The sequence below is a fragment of the Caloenas nicobarica genome, chromosome 20, assembly GCF_036013445.1.
Source record: "Caloenas nicobarica isolate bCalNic1 chromosome 20, bCalNic1.hap1, whole genome shotgun sequence".
Taxonomy (NCBI): domain Eukaryota; kingdom Metazoa; phylum Chordata; class Aves; order Columbiformes; family Columbidae; genus Caloenas; species Caloenas nicobarica.
Window position 1 is genome coordinate 3,269,244 of NC_088264.1, and position 23,101 is coordinate 3,292,344.

A 23,101-nucleotide genomic window follows, 5' to 3' on the forward strand; every position below is an offset into this window, starting at 1 on the left:
AGTCCATGGTGTTCCCTAGCGTGCCATTTACTCTGGATTTTGTAGGATCAAACATCTGCCTTGATCAAGGCGTCCTCTTGGCAGCAATTGCCAAGCGATGAGGGAGCTAAGTTAGATGTGCCAGTCTGGGGAAGAACTGGTGTGGAAAGGTGTTTGGTCATGTCTGGGAACATCTCTGTAGGTTTGGAAGGTTTTGTAGCCCTCTCTCCTCTGTGATCCAGTAGGAAGGTTTGAGCATCTGTGTTTATGTTGCAAGTGGTGTGCGGTTGGGACATGGAGAGTCACCTCCTCTGTGTCATGGAGCTGACAAGTCAACCAAATTCAGGAATTCTGCCCCCCGTCCTACTCTGGTAGTCACTGCTGTGTCTGTTCTTGCTGGATCCCGTCTTCTGCTTCTTTACCTCCTGGTACAGCTCCAGAAACGTACAATCTCCTCCTGTAACCTCTACATTTCTGGTTGTGCTTGGGGCTGTGAAGGCTGGTGGAAGAGGAGGGCTGGAACAACTCCTGGGTGTCCCTGCCATGAAGCCCAACCCAGGATGTCCTCTTGCTGCCACAGGAATCGGGCGCTCGGATGGCCGTGAGAGCACACCGCTTTCTCCACCCGGTTACACCAAAAAGGGCCGAGCTGGTGGAAGTGACGACACAAAGCTCATTAAAAGAAAGGACAGAAATCACCTAAGACGCCAGGACAAGCAGCCTGGCCCAGCCCAGCCGCTCCGCGTTGCCGAGCTCAGGGCAGCGCAGAGCTGCGTAACACAGGGACCAGGCTCTGGCACCACGGCCCATCCGAAGCGGCAGCAAAAATCAACGTCAGATCAGCCCTGCCAGGTACAAACCACAGACGGCAATCTGAGTATTAAACCATTTAATTCTCAAACCACTCACATGCATAATGTTCTTTTACACAGTGTTAAAAGAAAGAAGAAAATGCAGTTTGTTTTCTTTTTAATACAAACAGAATTTCAAGTATACATTTATAGAATTTTCCAAGATTCCTACCCAAGTTGCTAAGTTTTCATTCACATTGTTCTTAAAGCTGTCCAACAAGAGCGCTTTTTTTTTTTTTTTTTTTTTTTGCTAAACTGCTTTCATTGCAATTGTACAGTCCCCTCTACCTTTGTTTTTTTTCCCCTCTTCCCCAGCTCTGGTTCACCCCACCTTGTCCACCCCCTCCAGCAGCGCCGGAGGAGGAAGAGGAAGGTGATGGTGAAGGACCAGCTTGGGAACAGCTTGTACCATCACTTCAGAACAGTCTGATCGCCACAAGTTACACACGGCAGGCTCACGCTTCAACCTACTGCATGCTAGTGTGAACACTGACTTTTTATTTCTCTTTGAGAAAAGGATTGCAACCAAAAAAAAAAAAAATTAAAAAACAAAAGGAGAATAATTAGTACAGCAGGAAACTTCTTAACTGTGAAAGGAGGTCTTGCGTGTTAGGACACCAGTCCTAAAAAGTCCGATTTATAGATCAAGAGTTGAAGGCGACAGCACAATTTTTCTTACAAATGGCTACTCTGCAAACCAGCTCAGAGCAGAATCGATGTGGGACGGACAAACTTGGATTTAAAATAAAAAATACTGAACTGACTGGGGTTCCATATCCACACTATGGGGAAAAAAAACCCCCACAATCCCAGGAACAACTTTGTGGTGTCTTTGCTCGCTCAGCTCAGCCCTGTGCCTGTGGACGGGCCGTCTGCTGCGTTGTCACTGGGTGTAAATTCTGACCTGGAATAAATGGGATTTAAATGTTCTTTACAGGCAAGGGTGGGGTGGGTTGTTTGTTTTTTTTTTGACTGATTACAAAGCGTTGGGGCAGGCCGGCGTGTGCCAGGCCTGCGGGCGCTGCAGCGGGGCCGAGCCGTGCCGGGAGCGGAGGTAGAGCTGCCGCAGAGCCGCTGGGGCGGCCGGGCTGCAACCGCGGCCCCGCGCCGGACACGTCGCTCCCTCCTGGGCTCTGTACAGCTGTGTCACACGCCAGCGACAGCCATGCTCATCCTACGGTTTAAAGTGCATTTCTTCAGTAAAGGATTTTTCTTTTTTTTTTTTTTCTTTTTTTTTTTTCTCTCTAAGAGGAACCTATTTAAAGTGCTGTTCTAGTTTGGAAAGGGACTCTGCTTAGAAAAAAAAATGGCACCTTTTCACACGAGAGATCTGCTCTCTTATATGTATTCTTATGTATATATATCTATATAAATTCGCAGAGTTAGATCTGCTGACTAATGACCAACATATAAAAGTGTTTTTTTATTTTATTGCTTTTTTTTTTTTTTTTCTTGCTGCCTGCTCCCTTGGAGGCAGGAGGGAGATGGATTCTCCTCTTACCTTCCACACCACTAAGTAATTTCCCAGTGCAGGAAGCTGAGCTCACAGCCTTTGGCCCACGGGACGGTTTGTTGTAACACAGAAATACGTGAAGTAATGAAAACGAAGCCGTCCCGAGCTGTCGCGGCCCTGGAGCGAACCTGCGAGGGTCACAGCGAGAAACGGATGGCAACGAGGGACGAAGGACCACGAAAAGTCTCCCCCTGCTCCTTGCAGATGCCATTTTCGTAGAGTCACTTTACAGAGCAGACCTGCATTTCTGAAACACAGAGGTAAGGAAAAACAAATCTGTTTGTTTTTTTAAGTGAAAGCTTTGCTGATAGAGTGTGTAGCGTGGTAACCTCAGCACTCCGAGAGAGAGAGGTAGTTACTGCCCTGTGAATCTTCTGCTGCTTAACGCAACGTAATTTCTAGAGCGATTGCTCAAAAAAAAAAAAAAAGGAAAATAAATCCTGTGCTCTTTATTAAAAGTTATCCCAGTTAAATCTTCCTGTTGAAGACACGCTTGACTATTCCCTTTAAGAGGCTTCTATATTTTTAGGAATTGATTGTCAGTTTAGTTCATTATGAAATGAAATTTGATTAGCAAATTGCTATACGAAGCCACTTAAGTTGTTGACTCCTGTTGCGATACTCTGCTCTTCCCTGCTCGGCGAGGAAGCGCTTGGTCGCCAGGGCCCCTCGTTGAGGGTTATTGTCACAGCTCACCCGCTACAGCGTGACTGCGTGGGACAGCATTTCATGCTCTGGGCGGTTTTAATGGAAACGTTACAAAGAGCTCCCGGTGTCACGTTCACAGTGTTGTACAGGGAAATAGGGTGACACCGGGGAAAGGGGGGACACGGGGCGGCTCTGGAGACAGCTGGGAGCTTCAGCTCCTGTTTGAGACACCAGCAGCTCAGGGGAAAACCGCATCCCTTTTCAGACAAAAGCAGTACTTTGAATAACTTGCTTTCATTGCTGTGAACTAACCTCTGATACGGTCTCCTCCTGTCCTTCACTGACCCTCCCTGTGAGCGCGGGGCACGAGGTGAGGAATACGTTCCCACAAAACATACAGCTGCCTATTATTCTTCTGCTAACTCGGCTTTTAAAAGAGCTTCCTCAGAAAAGTCCCTGTTTTGCCACCAAGCGGGATTACTCTCACAATTTTACATACACGAACACGAAAGAAACGTGCGTTATTTGCATGACAACGCTCTCCTTTCGCTTCAGATTATTTCTCGGAGGCGCTTGCCCTGTGACAACGTGGCTCCAGAAGCTGTTGCCCATCAGCTTTCTGCCCAGGCAAGAACTCCAAGGGAGCCGAAAGGAATTAGTCTTAAGCAAAAGGTATGACAAAATTCTGCTCTCCATCCCAAATTCACCTGCAATCCAGAAAACTGCTTCCCCAACAGCGTAGCCCCGGCTTTCGAAACCTTCTGACACGCTATGAAGTATTAAGTAAAAGCTTCACAGTAATCCACAGAGTTTCCTTAGACATGTCAACGCTAAGAAAACAGCACAATGGGAGCACGAACTCCCATCTCAAACCCCAGACATGTAGGTGAACGAACGGACCCCGACACAGCCCTCGGTCTAAACGCAACTTTTCAAACTTGACCAGGGAACTAACGGCATCAGGTTAAAACTCATTTCCAAGAAGCTTCTCAGCTGTAGTGTTGCGATTCCTCCCCCCCGCCCCAGACTGAGGAATTTCAATCGTATTTTTCTTTTTATGCTGCTATTTTACAACCAGTAGTAAAACTAACCAATCTAGCTTCGGTTTTTGTTTCTAATTAGTTTCACAGTTTCATAGCCAATGGTACTGGGTCCGACTGCAAAGATAACAGGAAGGTTTAAATAAATAAGCTTCACTACAATATAAAAATAATGAAGACACGTAATCATAGATCTGAGGAGGAGGGGGGTTAAGTACATTGACAAAAATTAAGTAAAGCTGGAGGCTTAACATTGCTGACAGTCTGCAAAAAATTAATGCACTGATTTTCTTTGTTTTAAAGTACTGCCTTAGATAACTGCAGTAAAATAATAGAATATGTCAGATTAAACAAGGAACTTACACAGCAGTATTTAAAAGATACCTGAATATGTTTCAAAAGCTTAACTGATATGAACTAGGAAGCCCATTAAAGCTGCCCATTTTTACATTATAAAACTAAAAAAATTAACAAAAATACAGCTTGGCGTAGCCCAATGGAAACAGGAACCTGGAGGCTGCAGTCACGCACAGGGAGCAGCTGGATTTCACAGACTGTGGCACGCAAGATGCTATTTCGTGGATTAATCATTAACAAAAAAAAAAACTGTAACAGGAATACACTGGTAGGATAAAACTCTATCCTTTGTCTTGCGTTTTGCAGCAGGCGGTGGGTCAATATTTTATACTCCAGGGGAGTGACGGAGAAGCCCAGAAAAAGGGAGGGTGGGAGGGGGACCCTGGGGTCCCAGCTCTGCCTCTCCCCTCCAAGCAGGACTAACTCTTGCCTGGTCAAGTCTGGAGTATCTCCCAGGACAGAGACTTCCCAGCCTCTCCGGACAACCCGTTCCAATACTGTTTGGCTGTACTCACAGTGAAAAAATGTAATACCGAACCTGAATCTCCCTGGTATAACCTCCTGCCTACTGCTGCTCCTCCTTCCACCGCCTGCCTCTGAGAAGAGTTTGGCTTTGTCTTCTCTGCAGTCTCCCCTTGGCTGCTGAGTTTAAATAGAAGAAATGACATAGGTAAAAGGAGAGAGTGCTGAAATGGAAGCAAACTTCGGTTTACAACAGCTTAAACACACGCTAGAAAATGTAACATTCAGAAAACGGCACTTTGAAATCCATCTGGCGCTCCCCATTTCCAGCCTTCAGAGCAAATCTGCCTCCGCTAGCGACTGGCTGGTTTTCCTTCGTCCCCATTCGCGGCTCCAGGCCGGAGAACGCGGGTGACGCTCCGCTCTAACGCCGTAGGACAGCTTTTTCATTCTGCCCAACGCCTCCTCTTGGTATCCACTGCAAATGGCCCCAGCCAGTGCTTAAAACAGATGAGCCCTCTCCTTATTTCGGGTGTCTCCCTCCTCCCCGCTAAGCCAGCCTCCTTGCCTTGCTATTTCTGTTTGCACTTTGCAGATCTCCCCGTTAGAACGACTCAGTCTTGGAAGAAGCAGATGGCGTGTCCCTGGCTATCTGAAGAAACTCCAGCTAACGCAGGCAAACATCTGCGTGGTGGAAGTGCTGCTGTTTTCTGTCATTTCGTGGGCTGAAGCCTTTGCGGCGCTCATCAGCGCACCGGGAAAGGGCCTCTTCCCGCTGATGGACCGCGACAACTCTGCTGGAGGGAGACTTGCCACCACTCCTAAAAACTTCTAAGGAAATACAATAAAACCGGCGCTGTCAGAGGTGATGTGAATCACGCTCTCCATGATGTAAGCAGGTCGCCATCACCAGGTTAGGATTAACGCTTTTTTTTTAAATTAAGTATTTTGCTCCTTCCCTCCCTGCCCACTCCTCTCCCAACACTAATCCCAGGTTGGAAGGGACCACAAGGATCATCTGGTCCAACCGTTCTTGGCAAAGCCCAGTCTAGACAAGCTGGCCCAGCCCCCTGTCCAACTGAATTTTAAAAGTGTCCAATGTTGAGGAATCCACCACTTCTGTGGGAGATGATTCCAACGGCTGATTGTTCTCATTGGGAAAAATTTCCCTCTTGTGTCTAATTGGAATCTCCCCAGGGGTAACTTGTACACATTGCCCCTCATATTTTCCATGGGACCCCTTGTAACAAGGGGTCTCCATCTGCTTTGCAGCCACCTGTTAAAATACTGGCACACGGTGCTGTTTCTCCAGGCTGAACAGTTCTCTTAGCCAGGTTATCAGAAAACTCCTGCCCTGCAAGCTCAACGGGCACAGCTCAGACCACTTTTTGGGAATAGTTCACCATCCTATTGGTTTCCAAAGGTGCCCATTTATGTGGGGCATCTCTAGCCCGGGGCACCCAGCACCCCCGGCTCCCCCTCCACCCCATCGATGGCATCGACATACCTGCTGCAGTTCCTAGTGGAAACCTGGAATGAGAACACAGGGTTCAAACGCTACCGCTTTTCCTTGCCCAAATTTCTGAAATGGCCCATCTCACCCTGCAAAAACAAGGATCTGAACACAAGTTAACAGCCCAAACCCCCAGGCCTACTCCACCACCCTGCCAAAAGCAGGTTTAACTCCTCACTCACAAAAGCCTTTGACAAACCCAACTTTTTGGTTCACAATTCCCCTCCTAAGCTCCCCGCGCAGGCTCCCTGTGCTGTCCCTCAGTGCTGCCCGCGTTCCTGATGCTGAAGGCAGCGGAGTCTGGTGTTTGTTCCCGAATTGGGGAGCTGAAGCGCTCACGCAACGGGAAGCCACGAGGAAAATATCCCAAGAAAATCCCACCAGCGCCTCTGACCTCGCAGCCCCCAGCGACTCGATCCACGCTGCGACAGAGACCGGCACTCCGCAAAGACCTTTCCTCATCCCTCCCAGCCTCTACGGCAGCAGAAAAACCACGTTACAACCATCACCTCCTACAGATACAGGTTTTAAACCTTCTGCAAAGTCCTACAAAGTCCTTCTCGTGGGTATTATAGAAATTGTTCATAGATCGCAAACTGCCGGATGAGAATTTAACAGAACGTAAAAATCATTAGGGAGGGAGCTAAGATTTTTCAACATTTCCATGAAAAGAAGTAAAGCTTTAAAATAAATAATAGTTTCTGGTCCACGTCCCAAAGCCATCAGAACGATGATGGGGCCAGCCAGCAGCACGCATTCACAACCCCCTCACCCAAAGCTTATGTCCCACTAAACACCGAGGAGGCACGGGATGCCGTATACTGACACTAGTGCTACTTTATAATCAACTTAGGAAATTTTCAGTGGAAAGGGCTACCTCCTTGTTAAAAAAAAAAAAAAAAATATATATATATATGTATATGCACTGAGGTTGCTTACAGGATGGCTCAACCAAAGGGAATTTGATGTGACAGATGATGTTGCTACGCACTGGTATGGTACATGGCACAGAAAAGGTCTTATATTCAACCTGTGGTAACTGGCGACTACAATTAGAACTAGATTAGTTTACAGTCTTTTTATATTTACTAGATCTAGTTGCTAAAAACTGTACTGCACACAGCTGGCTTGATGTACCGTGAGCTGCAACTACGCATGGATCCTGCTGGGGAGCGCTAAATGAACCTACTCGATCGACAAAGGTAGATGGACCATCACCTTGCTCAAAATAAAGGATGTGGGGAAATCTTCTATGAAAAGAGACTCTGCAGGCTGAGCAGAAGAGCAGGAGGGAACGCAGCCGCTGCCAAGTCTGCGGGAGATTGTTAGAGGTGAATTTGTTCACAGCGTTTGCTAATTCCTTGGAAAGGCAATTACTGCCCAGCACAAAAGAATGACAAGATTGTATCTTTGAACCTATTTATTCTTTCCATTGGCGACAGCAGAACATGCACCTCCACGGAGGTTACTAAAAAAAAGAAACAAAAAGCACCTCTAGACATCAGTAAATAGCAAAAACCTATTTTCTAAAACTGTAAATTAGACACTAAATACATCAGTGTTCGTTTCTGTGGCCTTTTCTCTGCAGCTCCCAGTTGTGCCAGGCTACAGTCTGATCTGCTGTCTTCTCCCTTTTTACTTCTAGGCTTGCCAGAACATACTTGTTTTCCTACAAAAACATAAAGTATTGTGAAAAACCTTGCAATTCCCAGGCCTTCAGCTCCACCAGCACCTTCAGCTCCAACCCTTATCAGATACCGCAGCACAGAACAGCAAACCAAAGGGAACGGGGGCAGAACCAGCGCTGAGACAGCCTGTCCCCTCTTTTATAGGCGCGTTTACAAAAATTCACCCAGACCCTGCATCTACAAGGCAGGGGTCAGGTAGAGAACCACGTGGAATCACTTTAGATCCACGTTACAGCCTCTACAGCAAACCTGCGCCTAAATTCCTGCCTCGTTTTCCCTTGCAGGGGATTTCTTTAAGGCATTTATAGGCAAGTCCTTGAGGCTCCTCACAGCACCCCAACACAAGAGGCAGGGCAGAAGCCCCAGGTTTTGTAACCAGGAGGGCAGGAGAGACTCCAAAGTGATTCTGATGCAAAAGTCCAGCTGCAGAAACGCCGCCAAGCCGCGCTTTTAAATGACAACCCACACTGACCTCCCCAGCATCAAACTTTACCCAGCAGGTAAGTCTGAAATCCTCCCAAGGTTGCAAATCTCTAGGATTCACCAGCACGTGTTTCTAAGTCTTATTCGTATCCACGTTTTTGCCAGCAAAGATCTTTCAGAGCTCCCATCTAAAAAGGTTCCTCCTATTTCTGAGACGCATCGTTTGACAAGCAGTAATACTTTGGTTTACAACTGGATTAAAATATAAATTAAGTAAGAATAATGCTAAATGAGTTTATATCGAAACACTTTATATATGTCTACATATATATGCATATACAGGTGTGTGTGTGTGCACTCCCTAATGACAGCTAGAGGAAGTAAAAGTCATTCTCCAAAGGCTTCTACCCTTCCAACTAGCGTGGTCAACGTATCCATTGCAACAATTCCCGGTGCATAAAAGCGAATGAAGTGCTGGAAAGTGGCGCTGGTGAACAGCTGGATCACACAGACGTTCAGGAACAGAAAGACAATAAATTATAAGAAGCAGTAGTAACTTGTTCACAGTTGGGTGAGGATAATGTTATCGGAAACCTGAATTTTCTACAGTCCTTAGGAATAAAAAGTCAAAAGTCACTGAAGATTACAGTTAATCCTAAAAGCAAAGATTGGCTCTGACACAAAGAAATGGTAGAGACCACACGAAATTTCTCCCAGCAGACTAAACTCCGGTACCATCAGATTCAGCGGGAAGATTCCCAATACCAGAATCCAACCCAGTGATGCTCCGATCGCGACCTCAACATTTGCACAAGTAGGAGGATTCCTCAAAGCCAAATCAACCCTACGTCCAAAAGAAAATGCTCCCAGTTCTTCCTTGATTCTACTTTTCTTCAAACTATCACCCCAAACATCACGTTCCACCTCTCCTCGTCCCAGCCTCTGTGTTTTCCTATGTTTCACAAAATAAAGCCTTGCAGCAATAATACCAAAGCAGATGGAAATATTTTAGAGATGGCAGGACTCCTCAGATAATTTTATAACCCACTTGAGCAGGTTCCAGATTAGGAATAACCTAAATTTCTAGTAAGACTAACCGCAGCAAAACGTTGGCTTGCTGCGTTTTATTAAAAACCAAAAACCAACCTGAACAAATCTACCCTATTCCAAAATGTTCTGGTAGATGTTAGTTTCAAGCAACAGCCAGTAGCGTTTGCATAGTTCTAGCTTTTATTTGGTTACAAATATATATATATATATAAATGTACATACATATATATGTATGTATTTGATATTAAAATATACTTTGAATGACGATGATTAAAACTGAGCTCCTCTTTGGGACCTTCCGCTGAAGATGACCTTGGCAAAAATTAGAAGTTTCCTGAATTACAGCTCCTTGACTTCTCCCATCCCCAAAATATTTCCAGTAGAGCAACAACGGTATTTGGTGTCACTAATCTGCAGAAATATGCGGATGCTGGTACGGCTAAATCGGCAGGCACGTCACCGAGAGGAGAACTTTATAAAGTTTAAAGACTAAGTTTAAGGGGTGCTAGTTTTTGTTGGTTTTAAAGGCGCATGACTTGGTCTACTTCACAAACTCCCATCCACCCAAACTCCACCTTTCCAGCTGTCTTTTGATTTATACATTGGGTTCTGCGGGAGAGATGAAGTCAGCAGCAAATATTATAAAAGCTACAACTCTGCTCTTGCAAATGCTTCGTTAGGGCTGAAGGCGGCAGAAGGACTCTGCTCCAAGACCAGACTGCGTAGAAGCATTTGCTGAACCGGGTACCGCACTTTTAGGTGACATTACCACGTCGCAGAGACACGGCACAGCCTGCCCTGGAAAACAAAGTCACCCAGCTGTCACAAACAGAGCAGGACAAGCAGAGAGATCCGTCCTGTCTGTTTCTTTCGACCTTGATCTCCCCGAGGGCTGCAATCCTGGCTCCGTACCCCCCCTACCACGCTTTCCAGCAAGACCGCAGCTTGTTCCAAACGCAGTTCCAGCTCCCCAAGAGCTGTCAGATGGGACTCGGCTGGATTTCAAACAGCAGCAGAGACACAACGCTTTCTATTCCTCCTGCCCAGATCTCTGAAAGTTCAATTTTACAGATCACAGCTTGGAAATATTGTAGAGAAGGTGTAGGTAAGTCCAAGGACTGAACCCGATGGCCGGACAACACTGGGAGGACACGCGAGGCACAGCCCGTCTGCATCGGCTGCTCGGATCCTACCAGGCCGATATCCCTGGATCTCATAAAGCGGCTCTAAGTGTGTTCTCAGCCTCCTGTTACAAATTCACATTTCATAAAGCCTCCTCATTCATCCCCCTCTATCTAGCTGCTGGAAATCAGAGGCACGGTTTTGCTTTCACACACTCCCACCGCCGGAGAGCAAAAAAGACCTTCTGCTTTTTCCCTCTTCCCAGCTTCACATCGGTTATCCTCCCGAGCGGAAGAAGTTTAGCTTTTCCCCAAAGCAGCAGCACAGTGTTAACACAATTCTGGTTATTTTCACAGCTGTTCACAGGGAACGTGGCAGCAGCAGGGAACGGCCACGGCGACCGTCACGTCGCTCTGCGGTGACTTGGCACCGGGGCTCTCTGCAGGCTCAAGATCACCGCAACGCTTCACATTTGAAAGGTTTCTCGGCCGCGGCAGAGAACTAAGAAATGCGTTCGCCCTCCAAGAAGGAAAGCTGCAGAAATCAGAATGTGTTCCCTCTGTTGCCTGAGGCGAGCAAACAAATGCGTTAGTAAGCTCTAACTCTGAAGTGGACAGAAACGTTACGTACAGAGGTATTAAAATACGACAGAGTTCTCTTCACATCCTCCTTGAATCACAGTTGAAATCACAGTTTTGGCAGAGGGGAAAAAGCTGCAGCTAGACGTGGAAATGCAAAGCCGTGCCTCAACCCACCGCAGAGCGTTCGCGCTCGCAAAGCTGGCAGATGATTGTCCGCAGCTTCGGCGCAGCCGTGAAGAGCTACACGGCTTGCTGATGGAGAGGCAACGAGAGATGGTCGCGTTCTGTTACCAAAAGCAGGTCCAAGTAGCTACACCTCTGCTGGAAAATTCACATGAGGTTTTTCCATACCGTATACGACCTCCAACCCCTTTTTTCTTGAACCTTGGCCTCATCTGCACTGAGGAAGTCAACCACTGAAAGAAAAGTTTAATGATGAAACGATTCCTTCTTAACTGGTTCCATCTTCTAGTGCGGATGGGCCTAAACTGCTTTCAGCGCTGTTCAAGAAAACATTAGAGACATCATGATTCTCACACGTACATACACATACACATCCATTAAATGTACAGAAATAATATTAAAATGATTCCCACTACCATACCCTATACTGACTCTAGCTACAAGCTATAAACTTCACCTCAGCAAGGCCCGGGCAAGAATATTGGCTCTTTTGCATGCAATCAGAAATGATTGTTTATACAGTGGCAACCTCTGCACCAAAAATAATAATAAAAATAAACATAAAAGAGGAAAAAAAAAAAACCAAACCCTTTCACAAGCTTTGTTTTCAGGCCAGCCTAGCACGACATGAAGGACCAATTTCACGGTTTTCAACCGGGCAAATTGAAAGTAGTGAATCAGCAAGACGGGACGCGCCACCGGCATCCCGGGCGGCTGGGACGCTCCTCCGTTCACAGTATCGATACAGTAAAACAAAAACCTGCTCAGGAAACTCACAGCTGTGCCGCGCGAATAACGGCATTCACCAGTTTCTGTCGGCCCTTCATCACTGCGCTTCGACGGAGCGGTTGCCGTCTGTTTCTTCAGAAAAGTGTTGCTTGGATAGCAGTTACTGCACCTTCACCCTTCTCTTCACAGCAAGCTTAGCAGGGAAACTTTCCCACTATATTTATATATAATATATGTATATAAATAACTTTATGTTTTTATAGTTTGGTAGTATTCATTTAAAAGTTCTATTTTAAAACACTTAAAAAAATCTTTTAAGCAACTAAAAGTAACTTTTGATGCTCTCTAGTGTGAACAGGATAGGATTTCAAAGTTTTAAACTTTTTTTTTCTTTTGGATTTTTGGTAACTTCAAAAGCTATGACTAAAGCAGCATACTCTACACACCTCCGCTCCTCCCCACCCTCTCATCTCTCAGTTTCTGCGACTGCTCTCTGGCAACCTTACTGTTTCAGTACAATTCTTTTTGACCTTCGACGGGAAACCCAGCGGGGCTGGTCCCTCGGGTGGCCACTGGAAAATCGTTCGCTCGACACGAGAGGAGGAAGAAGGGACAGAAGGAAAGCGGAGGTGAAGGATCAGTTTTCCCGTTTGAAATGGTCAATGAAATCGTACTTCGTAACCTGCAAAGGTTCTCCTCTGAGGAGCACGTCCCCGTTAGACGTGATCCTGGCACCAAGCCCTTCCCCACACACAAACAGAACATTACAGCCACGTCTGCTTGTTGAGAGAGAACCGGGAGGAACAGTGAGACCCCTCGCTTATAAAAGACGAAAAATACATAAAGCGAGGCAGGAATACATCACCCTCCTTCAAATCCTTCCCTCTGAAGGGGCAGGAAAACGATCCCGAGTCCCGGGTTGCAGGTGGGGGAAGCGAGGGCTGGAGAGGTTTCCATGTGCCCAAAATCGTGCAGTCAGACTGCGGGGCTTTATTTTCACTCGGTAAGTCTCCCGCCCACCAAGCCCACGCTCTGACCACTCGCCCAGCTTGCTTTGCAAAGCAGGACCAAGTGAATTCCCTTTTCAAGGTCTCATTGTTCCTCCCATCACCTCAAGGATCCTTCATCCTTCCTTATCGTAGACGTCGCGCATCCTCAAGAGAACTCCTTCAACCAAACGTCCTCTCCCGAACCCAATCTGCGCAACCTGTCGTTCATTTTCCCCCTCCACCGTCAACAACTCGGCATCAGAACCAGAGAAAACTCTTAAAGTATTGCATATTTTTTAAAAGACTTCTTCAAAAGATGTCGATATATTTGCACTTATCTACCTGTCCCATGCTTTTCCGTTTATGAAACACGTAAGCACGACCTACAATACACAACGCAGGCATGTCTCTCCAGGTTTGCTTAACTTGCTCTAAACATCAGAGCTGCTTAGAATACAAAAGTTTAAGTCCATGCAAGGGGACAGGGTTGTGATTGCTCTAGGAACCGTTTGCTTTTAAGTTTCCTGAACCGTTACGAGGAAATAAAGTAGGGTTTTCTTCTCTTTTTGCATTTCATCGATAAAAAAAGTTATCAAACTAGTTTGTAGAAACGACGTTTAAAAGCAACCACCCACGATTGCTGGGCTGGGACGATAGCATTTCCGTACACCGTATTGCTGTTAGAAAAGATCAAGTGCGTGTTGAGGGGGGAGCAGGGGTGAAGGACTTTGGTAGCCAGGCCTCTAACTCCACAATTCAGCCAGGCCGGAAAAACTTCTCCTAACGCTCAGCAACACCCAAAGCACGAACCGCTCAGGACACTTGAGCGAGCACTCAAGATCGGCGACAGCAAAGGACAACCTCCTCCAAAAGACCCCTCCAACCCTTCTCCCAATGCGTCAAGAGTCCGACACAAGCCTCGCCGCTGCTAAATTTCATTCAGTAGCCGAACCGCTTCAAATTTTGCCGACCTCTAGAACATCGCTTCATAGCCGTGCCCGCTTTTAACGTGGGGCATTAAGGCCGCGCGCTTGGAACGGGCAAGCCAGAAGCCCTGAAATAGTAAGATGGAGTAAAAAAGGTAAGAGACACACCAAAAGTAAGACAGGGATAAATACAACCGGGCAAGGCTGGTTCCACCAGGACAGTCGTTTTGCTTTCTTTTAACTACCTGGGGAACGGAGGAAGGCAACGGCCCCGTGTCCCTGCTCTCCCCTTGGGCTGGCCCAGCAGATAGGCCAGGCTCACCGGCTCTGCACGGCTGACCTGGCTGCTGGGCCAAAACACTGTCAAGAAACAGAAATGACTGTTCATCCCAGATCGCTACGGAACATTAAAAAAATGTAAAATCCTGTCGATCCCTGAATAAGAAGTTGATTGACACAGTTGTTTTGTTTTTCTCCGAAGAGGAGGAGGAATAAGGGAGAAAAACTTTGAACGCTCTACGTGTGGGTGTGTGGATGCGTGAGAGAAAGAGAGAGAGAAAGATTTTGCAATTTTGGCAACATCTTGAGAGCTTCTTTCTGTCCAGTGGTGGCATTGCACTAATTACAGTACCAGCCTGCCAGGTTGGTGCTGACTCTTTAGAGCCAAAAAAAACGGGAAGACGGTCCTTTCTCCCCAGAGACTCCGCAGCCGTGTTTCAATCCGGCCCGGTCGTGGACACGGATCCCTGTGCCGTCTCCCCCACAGCCACAGCCTCCTCCTGCGGAGGAGATTCTTCCTCCGCCTGCCCCCGAGACGTGACGGTGGTCTCGGGGGAGATGCTGTGCGGCCCCTCCAGAGGCAAACAGCCAGGGTGGTTCTTGCGAAAGTGCTGGTTGAGGATGGCCTGGAAAGGGAAGCTTTTGCCGCAGACGTGGCAATGGAAGGGCTTGTTGCCCGTGTGCTTGCGGATGTGATACTCCAGCTGATCCTTGCGGGTGTACTTCTTCCCGCACATGCGGCAGACGAAAGGCGTGATGCCCATGTGGAGACGCATGTGCCGGTCCAGGCTGCCTTTCTGGTTGAAGGATTTGGCGCAGTAAATGCACGTGAGTCGGGGGTTGTAGCGGAACCAGCGCTCCGAAACCTCCTGCTCCCGGAGATATTCCACGTAACCGCTCACTCCGAGCATGGCCGATTCCTCCCCCTGCAAAGGAAGTGGCAGAGATTTAAATACCAACCAGCCTAAAACAAACTGCAGGAGAGAAGAGCGGGCCCCGGTCCAGCCAGGAAAGCACCGAAGCACGTGCCAAACCTCAGAATCAGCAGCACTAATGTCTTCAACCTCAAGCACACATTTAAGTGCTTAAATGGAGCCTTGGGGCTGAAGTCAAATGAGCAATCAATTAGCAACCTCTGCTACGGCGGCCCCTTCTGCCAAGTCCTTTGCTAGATCTGGGGAAGAACGGCTAGCCAGGTTTTAGCTTTTAGCCACCGACTGAGTTGTGCATCAAACGTGTCAGTACGTGTTACTTTTTTTAAAACCTGGGTCAGTTTGATTAAAATACTGTATCCCACGTTCTGGTTTTTACATCCTAAAGGTGAAAAAAAGAAACCAGTTGATGAGCTTGCAATAAAACGAAGGTAGAATAAACTACAAATCATAGCTGAAACTCTTTGGGTGTCACTTCACACGGGTATTTATTCAGGTGTCACTCACGATTCATTTTATAATGAATCGCATTTGCCTAAACGGCTGTGCCACACCCCAGCCCCGCGGCACGGCTGGGGAGGATCAGCTCGCACGCCTGGCCCGACTCACACAGCAAGGACCAGCCAGCTCGTTATTTTCTGAAGCCAGAAAGACAAACAGCCAAGGGTAACCCTAAACCGCAACCTCGGGCTCCAGGACAGCCGCCTCTGGCCGTCACATTCAGGACGAGCACAAATAGTCAGTCCCCTGAACGCCTCCATGCCGGAGGATGCAGCGTTTGCCTTCCCAGGTCTTAATGCTGTTTCCTGACGATGCCAAACACGGACAAGCAAGCGGTGTAAGAGCAGCAGCGCCTCTCTGCCGGCACCTGGGGCTGCACAGACACAGTTGGCAGCGTAACCGTGCCAGGTGCCGTCGAATCCAACCGTACAAGCGCCGCTGAGCTGCTCCGGACTAAAGCAGACGCACAAAACTACAGGACTTTCTTTCCACTCTACCACCAGGCAGGGATCACAGACTATTTTAGCATCGATGCGGCAATACCAGGAGAGTGGAAGGTGATGATACGTCCCCGTGTACGTGGTAGCCTGTGGTTTTACATTTGAGGCCATCTCATAATGGAGAAATAATAGCAGCTGTTCTGTACGTAGAGCTAAAATTGCTTTGTGTGTCACGTTTACCCCGGAGGGTTAGTCTGACCTGAAATTTTCTAGATGTATTCTGAAGACACAAGCCGAAGCTTTGGCAAAACAGGAACAAAAAGGTATCTTTTGTTTTACGGAAGTGTATTACAAAGTTAGCAGACAGCAATCATGATTTTGTTCCCCTTGCTTCACTTGCTCTTACTCAAGGACAAAGCCACCTGGTAACTCCTCACCTGCCTCCAGCAAAGTCATTTGATTACGAACTGTCACTTTACTTATCTGCCGGGCACACAGGGTCATTCTACACTTGCCACAAAAAAACCCCATCAAAATGACGAGGCTGTTTTCCAGGTAGCTGGCCAAAATCCCAAACAACAGCCCAAATAATTTTTAATTCATATACCAATGGCATACGTTCCCAGTGTGAGCAACTAAACCCTTTGCGACAGTCCAAGGTCTTTGTTTCACACACAGTTTTGCTTGCAAATATAAAATATCACACGCTTCATCACAACACAGGCCCCTTCACCTTCCATGCCAACATTTACTTGGAAACTTCTTGATCTGCCTACCTGGGAACTGGGCTGCTTGGGCTCATCCATCCGCCCGGGAGACTCGCTTTTTGATCTGTACCGCTCGGTCACAGCAACCATGCTGCCAGAAGGGCTAAATCTGTGGGGTGGGGGAAAAGCGTAAACGGAGTTTTTAATGGGCATCAGGTCACTATGGTGTTTAGAACAACAGGTGAGCAATAGAGGCACCTGTATAGCATCTCTTCATCCTCACCAGCTAACCCGCGGGAGGCGGAACAGCGCAAATATAAAGGAAAAACCAAGTCATACTGGTCTGTGGTTTCAGTCTTAATATCTGAAAAATACAACTGAGTCATTTGGCTTCCAGTTCAGTCACAGAGAGCTTTTCAGGCACTCTCGCAAGTAAAGCAATATGGGCCCAGTGACTCAGGAACCGCACAACAGGAGAAGAAACCATTTCTGTAAGGGCACCGCTTGGTCACCACCCTCGCCCTCCTCCGCCTTCCAAGTGGGAAACAAAAGTGATGCGGTGGACTCCGCGTGGGAAAGAGTGGACATCGTGTGCTGTGCAAAAAGAGATGCTTGAGGGGAGCTGCTCCGTGGGAAAGAGTTAAGGACCTAGGAAAGGATCACTCTCCCAAGGGCCAGCTCAAGGTCATTCCCACACATCGATTTATGAAGTGACAAGTGACAGAATATCCACTGCTTTCCAGGCAGCTGCTCCCGCACGGGGCCAGCGGGACTGAGCTAGAAGAGAGGCAGATGTGAAGGGAAACCCCACAAATACAAACCCGCAAACAAAACCGATCTGCCCCTTATCAGATTCGTTCTTTGGGCTGAGCAAAGGGCAAGAAAACAAATGCAGGAGTGGAGGGGAAGCAGATGGATGGAGAATCAAAACACAGCGGATTTCGCCACTCATTTTCAGTAAAGGCTTTCTGCTCTTTCATTCAAAAACAACAGCGGGGGCTGATGGGCTCCCCACTTCAACTGCTTCAGAAGATGTAAACCCAGGGCCCACTCTTGCCCTCGACCACCAGGAAGAAAATTTCCTCTTGACCTACAGCTGGTGACCGACTTGTTTCTCAAACAGAACCACCCCCAGGTTTTCAGGCCAGAAGGCATCCCTGCAACGACACTTTGCGTAACACATGTTGTATGTGACCTCGATTCCGATGCTGAGCACGGTATCTGCTGAGCCTGAACTGCAACATCTTCTTTAGACAAAACCCCCACCTCAGCTCCACACCCAGAGGCAGAGACTCCAACCTGTCCACCTCTAGGTGCTCATAATTCATCTCCTGGAGAAGCTGCTCTGTTTGCTGCCCAGCTAAAATACCATAACCCAAATTGGATACGCTTCCTAACACCAGGAAAAAACACTTCCTTTATGCTTAAGATGGCCACAGGAAATAGAAGGGGGAAACATCCCAAAGCCACCAACCCAGCCACGTGAAAATCTTGCACAATCTCCTCTTACAGCCAAGGGCAGTAACCAAGTTAAAGAAAACTCACCTGTCGATCTCGCTGCTGGTTGGCCGGACCACTTTGGCCCCGGAGGACCCCAACACATAAGCCTCTTGGCCCAGCGATCCGTGGCCCGTGGTGTCGATCACCATAGCCGTGACTTCCTCCGCGCTGCTCCCGTCTTCTCCCGAGGGCTGATGCTCTGCCCCCAGCCACTCCTCCAGGTTCTCCGTTTTGATGCGGACTCCTCCCAGCACCCGGACGTCGTCGTCGTTCCGTCCGCCCCGGTCTCCCATTCCCGTCTCGACGTACCACTGTCCCGCTCTGTTGATGCGTAGGATGGGCTCCCTGCTTTCCACGTCCGAACTCTGCTCGATGATCTGGGGGCTGGTGGACTCCTCGGGCGGGCTGAGCTCCCGAATGTCCAGCACGGTGCTAACCTGGCCCAAGCGACTCCCCTTCGGGGTGTTGTGACACGGGCTCAGAGAACGGTTTAGATTCGGCGTCACCCGGTGAGACTCTGGCGGTCTCTCCTGATGCTTCGTCCTGGTCTGGCTCAATTCCGCTTCCACCTCCGCCACGTTAATTTTGAAATGAATTCCCTCGAGAATCTGCGTGCATTTGTCTATGATGTGCTGCATCTGCAAGAAACTGGCGGCCGTTAGGTAACTGATGATGTCGGCCAGCTGCAGACATATCCTCCCGGTGTAACAAAAGGAAAGGAGCTGCTCAAAAACAGAAGGGTTCTTGATGACGGAAATAGAGACGGTGCTCATTTCGTTGAGGGACATGTGGTCGCGGAAGTAGGGCGAGCTGGCAGCCAGCACCACCTTGTGAGCGCGGAAAGCTTGGCCCTGCACGTTGACCACAATGTCGCACAGGCGGCCCTGCATGCGGAGCTGGTTCAGGTGGCTCAGGACGGAGTTACTGAAGTCCGGGATCTCCAGCTGAATGTTCCCGCTCTTCTCCATGGCTGTCCCAGCGGTAGGTGCACGGCCCTACTGGAAAGGGGGGAAAAAATACCATCGTTAACAGAGCTACTCTATCATTTGCATTCAGAACATTTTTCACCTACTTCCATGTAGTTTGAAACACCGGGATTCTTAGACGAGTCTCTCACCGTTTAATTTAAAAGCGCCTCGCAGCAGTTCTAGGATCTCGATGTGCCGTACATCACCTTTCACAAGAGTTATGTTAAACCAGCCCTCAACAGATCCCCATTCCCTGTGGCTTCTGTGCTTGAAAACAGTTCATTCCATCAGCCTCGATAAAGGCACATTTGCATTGTAAAAAGAACATTAAAAATGGTTCAGGCACTAAAAATAGGCAACCGATTGCATAATTGGTTTAAATACTTAGCATTTGTACCTTCTAAGCACTTTGAAAACGGAAAGGAATATTGCTGTCCCTCCTTTGTAGAACAGCAGTCAGGAAGGAGACACCAGGACCTAAATCCTCCTCAGAGACTTTCCAAAAGCTGGCCAGCACGCATTTGACCTCGAGGCATCTTAAACACATTGTTAAAACCAAAATATTCATCGTACGTGGCGTTTCTGACACATGGCAGAAAATATATAGCAGGTCAGTGAAAGAAAAAGAACAGAATCCAGTTCTAAACACCAGCTTATCGGACCCTCCGCTGGGCACAAGTGACTCCCTGGCAAAAGGAGCCGACGTTTGGGTAGTTTGAGGTATTGCACACAGCAAAAGCCAACTTATGAACAACGGGGATTAATAAACCAGCTCTCCTAGTTTCCCTTCCATAATTCATTTTTCTATAATCATCACATTTCATTTTGGCAAAGTCTGAAAAGGAGCCCTGACCATATATGGTCAACATTTGGAACGATCCAAAATTAGACGTAAACTTGCCCAAAACCAAACAAAACCAAAAAACCCCAAAAGAAAACCAAACAAAAAAGCAAAGTAAATATGTTCATTAGAGAGCGCTCGTGGCGTGAGCAGCTGGATGGCGTGTGAAGTGCCGATTAAGCAGAGCGCTGCAGATATCAAAACAATTCCAGGCAGGCCGGGAACACCGAGGCTCCCGAGAAACCTCCGAATCGAAGGGACTCGCACACAGGACAGCATTTGTACCTGGAAAGACTTGTCTTTTTCATTCACTTATGATCGCTGCAGGCTAGCGCGCGTCCGTACGCCCGAGCAGACTTTGTGCGAACTTGGCAAAATATGTTACTAAACCTGAAGCTGCAGGACAGCCTGTCAATCTCGTGAAGCCGTGCGCAGAGATTACTCAAGGGCCGTCCGACCGCGTGGCTCTGGGGCACGGGAGATAGGGGGTGCGCAAAACTTCACGGGGTGCAGCTTAACAGCACCGTGTCTGAAGGGTTCTCCTCCCCTTCCTCTGCCTTTAGAAGAACGCAATAAAACCCACAAAACCCAAGGAAGTCACGAGAGCGCACGGGTCCGCGTCAACACGACGTTAATAGCAGAACCTCAAACGCACAGAGCACGGTGAAATAGGAAATCCACGGTCTTACCTGTAATGTTACGAGTAACATGCAAAGGGGAGGAAAGGGGGGTGGTATCTTCTTGGCTTATTTTTTCCTTCTGATGTTGTAAGAAGGTCTGAAAACTTTTCTCCCCTGTCCCCTTCGGAAAGAAAAAAGAAAGTAAAATGTAGCACGAAGGGACTGGGTTCTCCCGAGCACAATCGAGCTTCATCATTCCGTGTCAGGATTAGCTGACCCTGACGTGATGTCCCACCCCAAACCACAGAGAAACACTGAATCTTATCAACTTCATCTTTCCCCACTGTCTGTTCAGAGTTTGTGTTACAGCAAAGGTCATTAAAATAAAAAATGGAAACGCAAATAACCTGAATAAGTAATTTCCTCGCTGACTGGTACCTCTGGCACTGACCCTGCAGCAGTTAAACGCACGCGGGGATTTCCTCAAATGACTTGTCTCACTTTACACCATCAGGAACACTCGCGCAGCCGAAATCACGTCGGGTACGTGCAGATGTTTACAGGACTGGGGAGCCTGTGATCTCACCATCCTCCCAAACCACCAGTTTCTAAAGCGATAAACCCCGAAACATCCCCTTAAGGAAGGCGAGGCGGGCGGGCAGCCTTCGGGAGGTGAAACCGTCCCTTCCTCGAGGGGTCAGCTGGGGACGGACAGAAAGAGAAGGGAAAAAAAATAATAATAATCAGACACTAACTGCTGAACGTGGCTGCGTACGGCCCCGGGCTGAAGTCAGCTGCTCCCGGGGGAGCCCGAAAAACTATTTGTGAGCTTCTGCTCCAAAGGGGAGGGACAAACCCACCTGCAGCTGATGGCAGCAGAAAAGGGCCCGTGGAGCTTTGTCACCTCAGCATGGAGGAGGCGGAATTTTATGACGGGCTTTGGGGACAAGCTCAGCCAGAGGCTGGAGAGGGCGAATCGACCTTTTTGGGCTGCGAGGTCATCACCTCAGCCTTTACCTGTGGGGTGAGCGGGACCTCCTGCAGAGCAGCGCTCTTCACAGGGGGCAAACGGAGACACTTAATCTCTTTTTAATGCAATTTAAAAGTGTCACCAGCTGAGACTTGGACTGACTTATGTCAGAAAACGCCTTTCACCCTGCGAGGCAAGTGCAGCTACCGAGACCAGGAGAAATTCTCCATCCGTCGGGCCCCGGTAAGAAGCCAGGACGGAGCATCTGTGGCTGGTGATGGTCACTCTGGACAGGACTCTGCAGCAAAACTTAAGACAAAACTACATTTTTGACTTCACAACTAAATAGGATAAATACCTTCTACTAACGTGGCTTTAGGTACCTCATATATAGTAACACATCACTTTCCTAAAAAACCTGTGTAGTCTATAGTACCAAGCCGGTAACAAAGTGTTTGATAAAATGCATTCAGGTCAAAAAGAAAAAAAAAAAAAATTAAAGTGTGTTTGGTCCAACAAACATCACTACTGAAAAATTTCATTTTTAGGTTATCTGCCGTGAAAATGTGCTTCTTCCTTGGGGTTGTTATATATCGCATGTTCCCATTTGACGATGAGGTTTTCAAAAAGAGGTGCAGTCAGACCTGTCCTGCCAGGAGCTGCTCAGAGAAGGTGCCGCTGAGAAGTCTCGGTATTTTCGGCTAAAATTTATTGTGACTGGTCAACCTGGCTACTTCCAAATTACGACAGGACCTTAATAAAGACAAAACCAACTCTGGGTTGAGATGACAGGCGCTGCCTTTCTCATCCTCCCCCGCCTCGGCTAAAATTTGACCATTCTGGGGTTTTTTTCCCCACCGGCGATGACTCCGGGGCGGGGATCGCGGTTCATTTTTAGCCCCTGACAACAGCCAAGCGGCGCCCGGAGACCCCGAACCGGGGCTGCCCGGCCCCGAACCCGCCTGCCCGCCCCGCCCCGAACCCCGCGGACGGGGCGAGCCCGGGGGGCCCAGCGCGGAGCGGCGCTGAGGGGCGGGGGGTGCGCGGCCGCGCTCCGGGCCCCCTGCGCCGGCCCCCGCGGGCGTCACGGCGGCTGCCGGGCGGGGCGGTCCCGGGCCTTCCCGCCCCGCCCCGCCGCACCCCGCCCCGCCCCGCCCCGCCCGGGCCGCCGGGCCCGCTGGGCCGCGCCGGGACCTACCTGCCGGGGGTGGGAAGGGCCCGCCGCGCCGTCCCGGAAGCGAAACCCCCCGAGCGGGCCGCACCCCGGAAGAAAACTCCCGCCCGTGAGG

General features: G+C 48.5%; 1 protein-coding gene across 1 annotated transcript; it reads right to left on the reverse strand.

Annotated features, from left to right (window-relative positions):
* Window positions 1-886: 886 nt before the first annotated feature.
* Window positions 887-23,087, reverse strand: ZBTB37 (zinc finger and BTB domain containing 37). Its single transcript, XM_065648935.1, has 5 exons — window positions 23,011-23,087; window positions 20,912-21,023; window positions 18,459-19,411; window positions 16,983-17,082; window positions 887-15,259 (listed from the first exon to the last, which is right to left on the reverse strand). The coding sequence occupies exons 3-5, from the start codon at window positions 19,379-19,381 to the stop codon at window positions 14,771-14,773; spliced, it is 1,512 nt and encodes a 503-aa protein (XP_065505007.1). The 5' UTR covers window positions 19,382-19,411; window positions 20,912-21,023; window positions 23,011-23,087; the 3' UTR covers window positions 887-14,770.
* Window positions 23,088-23,101: the final 14 nt, after the last annotated feature.

Excerpts from the sequence above, each read along its gene's own strand:
- ZBTB37 (XM_065648935.1), bottom strand. The coding sequence starts at position 19,381 with ATGGAGAAGAGCGGGAACATTCAGCTGGAGATCCCGGACTTCAGTAAC. Across the intron at positions 17,083-18,458 it reads ACCAGCAGCGAGATCGACAG|ATTTAGCCCTTCTGGCAGCA; the intron begins GTGAGTTTTCTT and ends CCCACCCCACAG. Across the intron at positions 15,260-16,982 it reads CCAAGCAGCCCAGTTCCCAG|GGGGAGGAATCGGCCATGCT; the intron begins GTAGGCAGATCA and ends CTTCCTTTGCAG.